The following is a 7,680-nucleotide window of genomic DNA, read 5'->3' as shown; positions in this document are numbered from 1 at the left end:
AATAAGAAGCATATGTTCACGAGGAGTATGAACCCATTACAAACCTTTTTACTGGACTGGCCGATAGGGGGCAGACACACTTCAGCGACTAACAATAATTTGCCTATAAATACACAAAGAAGAAAATCCTCTGACGTCACAGGGCCAGAGGTTGTCTAATAGCAAAGATGGCGGCCACAATGTTGAGGTCGCTTTCTAAACTAGGACGTCCTTCAACCAAAATAATATTAAATAATAATTTATTGAGCCCCGGCTGCACTGTCCTGCAAAACAGGTAGGCTGTCACGAAGACAGGATACGAGGATTCAAACAACTCGTTTTATGTCAATCGGCGGCCCCTTAAATCTGGAAGCGAGAGATAGCTAATGCTAATTAAATCCATTTGTCCTGCTGGGGATTATTCCCTCCGTGTCGCACTTATCAATAAACCGTATATTTACAATGTACATGTTTGGCTGCTTGTCAAGTATAAATTTCGGGAACAAAGCATTTGTGACTTGTGAAATATGCAGTCTTGAATTGTCAACTGCTTGCTCTGCTGTCGCTGCCAAAATGTGTCCTTATTTACAATGAATTTGTTGTTGCTCTTTGTAAATATAATATAGTTCCCATATTTAGTAATTATAAGCAAACCTTTTCAGCTAATGCCGGAAACATTTGAGTGTTGACGCGTGTGAGCGAAATGCAAAATCAAAGTAAATGCCGCCTAGCTTTTAAATCTAAAATTGAACATTTTCAGTGCCATAAGGTGAAATCATGTTGATCTAAAGCACATTCACCAACACAAAGTCTCACTAACATTGAAAATAGAAGCCCCTCCAAACAGTTTTGGCAGGTTTTTTTTTTGGTAAGTTTCAACAACACTTCATTTTAGGAAGTTGCTAACTTCCTAAAATCTTTTCTTTTTTTTAAACCCTTGAAAGGGCACCGATGCTAAAGGCTGGCAGTTATGGACGTGACAATGTCACTTGTAACACCGCCTAATCTCAGGTTGATGGTTTTTTTTTTTCCAGGCAGAAACAATGGCAACCAGATGTGGAGTGGATGGAGCAGTTTTCTGGCGCGGTGATGTATCCCACAGCTTTCAATGACAAATGGAAACCACCCCCATGGAATGGTACGACCCCAGTTATACACGCAGTATCGCCTATGTCAAAGAGGTGTTTGCGGCCAGAGGTGCAGCAAATACCCTGAAATGTAAATTAGAACCTCTGTGTTGAAGCTTTCTTTCAATATCTCCTGTTAGACAAAGATCCTCCTGCAGACAAGGACGTTTCCAACCTGACCCTCAACTTTGGCCCTCAGCACCCTGCGGCTCACGGTGTACTACGTCTGGTCATGGAGCTCAGCGGAGAGTCGGTGAAGAAGTGCGACCCCCACATTGGCCTGTTGCACCGTGGCACGGAGAAACTCATCGAGTACAAGACCTACCTGCAGGTTAGCTAGCAGTGGCAGGCCGATGCGTTAGGCTTCTGCGCACGCTTCTACCTCTTCTTCCCATACTGCAGGCTCTGCCCTACTTTGACCGCCTGGACTACGTCTCCATGATGTGCAATGAGCAGGCTTACTCGCTGGCTGTGGAGAAACTCCTCAACGTCCAAGCTCCACCTCGTGCACAGTGGATCAGAGGTACCAACAACCCAACATTCCATTGGATCAAGGCTGCAACTAAGGGCTGGTTTGATAGTTGTTGCATAAGTGGACGGAGTGAAGCCTGAGGACTCTGGCTAAGATGCTAATGATAACGTTAAAAGCCAATAGCAACTTAGCCAGCTAACGAGCTAACTGCTTACACAGGTGTGTCTGACTTGTCATCCATCCATGCTTTACACAGTTACATCACTATCTGGTCACGATCCTGCTCGCTATAAAGCAACCACCCCCACTTTGGCTTCTTGGGACGTTTCTTGGGATTGACTGATAGTTTACCTAAGTTTAAAACCCAGGGGATATAATTGCGCTGCCTTCCGAAGAAAATATACAATTATTCCTACAACGTTTGCATGTTAAAGGGATCTTAAAGGGACGGTTTTAGATTTGCCCCACTGGTAGGTGAAACTCTCTTGGTTTCTGCTCTGATGCTTCCCGTTTCCTTTATCCAGTTCTATTCGGAGAGCTGACCCGCATCCTGAATCACATCATGGCTGTCACCACGCACGCCCTCGACATCGGCGCCATGACTCCTTTCTTCTGGATGTTTGAGGAGAGAGAGAAGGTCAGGGCCGTCATTGGAAAGTAAAGGATTGCAGGGTTGGTGGTTATTCCAAGCCTCTGACTCCTGTTTCCTCCTAGATGTTTGAGTTCTACGAGCGGGTGTCCGGAGCCAGAATGCACGCCGCGTACGTCAGGCCCGGTGGTGTCCACCAGGTGAGTGACTCCAGTTCGCAACGATCTATATTATGAAACGCTGATTACGAGAATATGGTCATAGAAGTGTAATTTCTGTGTCTCCAGGATATGCCCCTGGGCCTGATGGACGACATCTACGAGTGGTGCAAAAATTTCTCCATCAGAATCGACGAAGTGGAAGAGGCGAGTTTTAAGAACGTCCGCCAGATCTCTTGAGAGTTAAAACCTCATGGTTCAATTGAAACCTGATGCTTTTCTGCGCAGATGTTGACCAACAATCGGATTTGGAAAAACCGTACCTTGGATATCGGGGTGGTTACCTCAGAGGAGGCGCTCAATTATGGGTTCAGGTGAGCTGCCAACGGAAACCACGGTGCTTTTCCTACTTTTGAGTGCTTTTGGGTTGGTGGAATCCTCATCTTCATCCTCTCGCCGCCAGTGGCGTGATGCTGCGAGGCTCCGGGATCAAGTGGGACCTGAGAAAGTCGCAGCCTTACGACAAGTACGGCGAGGTGGAGTTCGACATCCCCATCGGAAGCAACGGCGACTGCTACGACAGGTGCGCGCCGAGCAAACCCTTTGTTATTTAGCTACGCCTTCACATTTGACCTCTCGGCACGTTTCTCTCATTAGTGGGCCGTCGTGCTGAACCTCTGTACAAAGGGCAGCCTGCGATATTTCTGTTTTGAAATGCTTTATTTGTTTATTTACATTTGCTACATATGCATCAGGAATAGGAAATTCCTTTTTTTAAGCTGTTACGTATTAGTGAAATTGGCCTTTTCGGCCGGATTTAGACTCAATCCTTTAATTAAAACTGGAGGTTTCATTGGCTGATGATGACGTCGGTTTTTAAAAGTTCTGTATGAACATTTCTCAAATTTCGATCTATTTTTCTTACCTTGTTGAATTTTTGTTCCATTCTCGGTCTCTCTTTTTGACAGAAATATATTTCTTTCTTTAAAACTGCCTTTTTTTTGGACTTTTTTTGTCCCTACAAGTCTGTCCTTTGCCAGTTAAATGGACCAAGAGTTTGGGAGCGGCTTCGAGTTTCTGTTCACACCTTTCTTTAATATCTCACGAGCCCTTTGGGGCGGATTCACCCATGTTAGAGGCGTCTGTAGATCACCGCCATTTCCTGTCTCTGTGGATTAGGTACCTGTGCAGAGTGGAGGAGATGAGACAGTCTCTGAGAATCATGCACCAGGCGCTCAACAAGATGCCAGAAGGGGAGATCAAGGTCGACGACGCTAAGGTTGCCCCTCCGAAGAGGTCCGAGATGAAGGTGAGCCAACCTGCAGCTCCCTGCAGCTGGGCATGGAATAATCCTTCTTGTTCTCTGCTTCTTATTAGATTTTCTATATCAAACACCTTTGATGTTTCTCTACTTTCCAACCTAGATGTCAATGGAGTCCCTGATCCACCATTTTAAACTGTACACGGAGGGTTACCAGGTTCCCCCAGGAGCCACATACACGGCTGTGGAAGCACCAAAGGTGGGAGGAATACTCGTTTTTGGGGTCCCGATTCATTTGGCACCTTGAGGTGCCTTTTTGTGATGCACTGGACTGCATTTGTGTGTCACTCGCAGGGAGAGTTTGGGGTTTATCTGGTATCCGACGGCTCCAGCAGACCCTACCGCTGCAAGATCAAAGCTCCAGGATTCGCTCATTTGGTGCGCCCTTACAACTTTCTAAAACATCATAAAATATTAAGGATGCCAGGTATCAGTTATTCAGTGCGTTTAAAGGCTCATCCCCAAGGCCACTTTTACCTCATTAAGTGTGTTTAATGAAATACAGCGTAGCCTTTTTAAAAATGTACAACTCCCCCTGCTCTCGGCCTCCTTCCTGTTCATTGTTTGGTTGGTGGTTAAGGCTGTTGAACATCTGAATCCCTGCTCGTAGGGTGCCTTTAAAGTTGCATAAACAAATTAGAGTAGTTAGCGTTAGCTTGGGGCTAGCAGCTCATTAATATTCACTTTCATATTAGCAAATTTTCTCTAAATAGCATTGCTAAGCTAAAAGTTTTCTTTCTTCCAGGCCGGTCTGGATAAAATGTCCCAGGGGCACATGCTCGCCGATGTTGTGGCCATTATCGGTGAGACATCGATGCAGCTTCAGAGGAGTAACGGGTCGCTCCTGTACCGCTGCGCTCACCCTCTTATTTTTTTTTTCTTGTGACAGGCACCCAGGACATCGTGTTCGGAGAAGTCGACCGCTAAATGGTGCCGCTAACGTGGAGGTTCCCCAAAGGCTTCATTCTCTCTTCCCTGCATGCTTGTCAGCTCTTTTCTCTGTTCACTCTTCACAAGTGTTGGCAGATCAGCAACCCAGTGTCACAATAATCCCAATAAATATTTTACGACCGAACAGGAATCGGTTTCGTTTGTATTTCAGCCTGTTGGCATTTCAGCTAACCTCTCCTTTTTTAAAAATACAAACGGAATCAGAAATCAGGTTTTAGCCATGACGCCACCGATAGTTTTAGCTTCTTCTGAGTGTTGAAGAGGGAGTGGTCTGACGAGATCTGAGCCAGATGGACTTAAAGCTCAGACCACAACTTCCCCTCTTGGCTGAGGTATGTAGTGTTTGAGCGTTTTATCAGTAGACAGAAGAATATAAAAAAAAGCCACCGTCCGCTTCGCAGAAGGAGTTCGGTTGACGCTCTGAGCCTGTGATATCATGGCGTTGGGAAAGAACCTGATGTTCGTGGCGATTCTTCTGTTCTTGAACTTTGGGACGGCCGGTGAGTTCTGAGTGTAGCAATTTCTGTGAGCGCGTCAAATCCTGTCAAATGGAATTTTTTTTTAGATTTTAAAATATAACAAAATGACCCCATTTTTTTCCTTTGTACACTGAACTGGCCCAGGGCCCCGCTTTTCTGTTCTCATTTGATGGTAGCAAACGTATATTTCCATTTCCTGCTGTGAGCGACAACCTTGAGAAGAGACGTCAATTGTTATTGTGGCAAGATTCTTGCGTACGAGGCGATCGGCTCATTTTTGACCTTTTGAACCAAAAACTTGAACCTGCACTCGTCTTCCTAGTTTCTAGCCGTTGGCGCCTTCTAAATAGTCACAATTTTACGCTAACCTTCCGTGAGCAGGGGTTTTGAAAAATGCCATTTAAGATGGCCTAGTTGTTGCGCCTGTGGTCTGGCCTCACGCGCACACACAGGGCCAAGAAAAAGGAAGCGTCCTTAAAATCTTTTTTTTTTTTTTTAAAAGATTGCAGTTGTTTTTGTTTCATGAAATTCAATCACACTTTGTTGCCGAAGCAACTGCAGATTTAAAGTTCCGACTAGTTTTCATAGGAGTGGCCCACATTTTTTTTCCAGACAGATAAGATCACCCTGTCACCGAGTTGATGTAGCAGCCGCTCCCCGGAAACGGACGGTCTCAGGGCATTACTGGGGGGCTTTTATTCTGGAAACGAGTGGAGAAAAGTGAATCGTTCCCTTGAACTATGGAAAGAGGAGGCAGAAAGGAAAGCAAAAGATGGAAAATGACATCTGCTGCTTTCGGGCACATTTCATCATCCACAAGTTCTCCTTTCAGCCTCGGGTATAAATAAAAGAAAAACTGGTGCTGTGGTTTAAATGGCTCTCACATTCCCTCCACTGTTCCACTGGAAGCTTTCATTGAACAGAAGTAAATTTTGCACACATTTATTTAAATATTTTCCATTAAAGCTCCTTAAATCTCAGTGTGTAGGTCATCTACCACTGTCAGCCATAGCAACACGAAAGCTAATTGCTTTGTTATTTGCATTAATTGTAAAAGTAGATTACCTAACCAAAGGACAGTGATTCAAGGAAATCTTTTTTAAAAGGGTTGTCGTCCACTTTGTGCTGTCAATTTTGTCTTTTATAAACCGCAAAGTCAGTCTGTGAAATTAGCCTTGCTGGTTAACTCCCCCTTGTGCGCTCCTCAGCTGCCATCACCGATCCACAGATCTGTTACATCCTGGATGGAATTCTGTTCCTGTACGGCATCATCCTCTCTGCTCTCTACTGCCGGATTAAGGTTGGCGCTTTTCTTTGGTTGCTCTCTTTTAAAATCCATCCACTGGTTTTACAGGCAAAAAATGCAGCGTTGTCTGCATAATAAGGTACTTAGAAAGAAACATGGTGACAAAAATGGAAAAAGTTATTTTATCTCTTAAAAAATTCAGGTTTTACTATATTTAAAAAAAAAGACATTCATATACACACATCTATCTGTTTTACTGACTATGTTTTGACAGTACAGTCATAGGAATGATGACAATTTAATTGTATAAACTTGAGGAATCAAATAATGATTAATTAGAAACACAAAAAAGAAGGTAAAGCTTAAGGCAACATGTTCTTTTTAATTTTTCTACAACAGATTCTCAATGCAAAGGTGGCCAAAGCTGAAAAACTGAAAGCGGTGAGCGTCCAATACAAATACGCCAACATTGGTGGTTTGTTCTTAAAGCAGTCGCTAAAGCAAGCTTTAAAAACAAAAACCTATTAGAGTTCAGTGAATTCAACACTAAGTTTCATTTGCTTTGCATTTCTGTCTCTATTATTTCCTTTTAAAAGCCACAAACTGCTCTAACGCTGACCGCATGTGATTGACACACACACGCACACATATATTGTAACATCTAATGTCTTGTTCTTTTCCACCGGCAACAGAAGGCTGACGAGAGAATTTATATGGTGAGTGATTCATTCATTGCTTGATTAAATAATTAACTGCCATCCTGTGAAGACAATTCCTTTTTTGCTCCTCTAGGGTTTAGCTCCTCATGAGCAGAGCACATACGAGACCATCGGCCAGAAGAAGTGACCCCATCCATGCAAATGATTCATATCCATGCATTAAAATGTTTTGTGTATTCTGCTGAAACATTTTGAAGATGTGCTACTCCAAGTGTTAGCTTTGTGAATTTCAGATTTCCCATTAAGAGTAAGAAAAACTGGCGGGAAATATTCGTGTGCTGATGAATTTTTGTACCTGTCCTGTTCTTTCCCCGCCACGTTCAGTTGTTTTGGAAAATACACTTGTCCCCTATGCCTAAAACAGTTTCGTAGAGATGCTTTTTCTTTAAAGCCATGGCCTGACACTTCACACGTTTATTTTGGGAGCCGTCTGCTAACTGAGACTACATCTCGCTCAATTTCCTCTTTCGCCACAACGAAAAGACGTCGGTACATTTTGCCAGTTCTGCACGCACGCGCGCTAAAAATGGCACTCAAGTGTCACAAATCAGCATTTGTGCTTCTGCAATCACCAGCCAAAAAAACAAAAAACGCAGCCGCCTGTCTTTTTCCCACGGGTACTATCAATATTTTAACACC

General features: G+C 43.8%; 2 protein-coding genes across 3 annotated transcripts; both read left to right on the top strand.

Moving 5' to 3' along the window:
• The first annotated feature begins 119 nt into the window (after nt 1-119).
• On the top strand, nt 120-4,721 carry ndufs2 (NADH:ubiquinone oxidoreductase core subunit S2). The gene is made up of 14 exons (XM_003966786.3): nt 120-274; nt 1,014-1,117; nt 1,247-1,437; nt 1,509-1,629; nt 2,103-2,215; nt 2,293-2,367; nt 2,455-2,532; nt 2,614-2,699; nt 2,789-2,908; nt 3,505-3,634; nt 3,750-3,845; nt 3,941-4,024; nt 4,392-4,449; nt 4,536-4,721. The coding sequence occupies exons 1-14, from the start codon at nt 168-170 to the stop codon at nt 4,571-4,573; spliced, it is 1,401 nt and encodes a 466-aa protein (XP_003966835.1). The 5' UTR covers nt 120-167; the 3' UTR covers nt 4,574-4,721.
• Nucleotides 4,722-4,885: 164 nt separating this feature from the next.
• On the top strand, nt 4,886-7,402 carry fcer1g (Fc epsilon receptor IgFc epsilon receptor Ig). 2 transcript variants are annotated; one of them, XM_011606546.2, is made up of 6 exons: nt 4,886-4,929; nt 4,999-5,097; nt 6,285-6,376; nt 6,722-6,763; nt 7,015-7,038; nt 7,115-7,402. In XM_011606546.2, the coding sequence occupies exons 2-6, from the start codon at nt 5,034-5,036 to the stop codon at nt 7,166-7,168; spliced, it is 276 nt and encodes a 91-aa protein (XP_011604848.1). In that variant the 5' UTR covers nt 4,886-4,929; nt 4,999-5,033; the 3' UTR covers nt 7,169-7,402. The 2 variants fall into 2 exon arrangements, with proteins under 2 accessions (XP_011604848.1, XP_003966836.1); XM_003966787.3 differs by having other exon boundaries at nt 4,886-5,097.
• Nucleotides 7,403-7,680: the final 278 nt, after the last annotated feature.

Source organism: Takifugu rubripes, chromosome 8 (assembly GCF_901000725.2).
Source record: "Takifugu rubripes chromosome 8, fTakRub1.2, whole genome shotgun sequence".
In the NCBI taxonomy this organism is placed as follows: Eukaryota; Metazoa; Chordata; class Actinopteri; order Tetraodontiformes; family Tetraodontidae; genus Takifugu; species Takifugu rubripes.
This window is presented reverse-complemented; position numbering and strand designations above follow the sequence as displayed.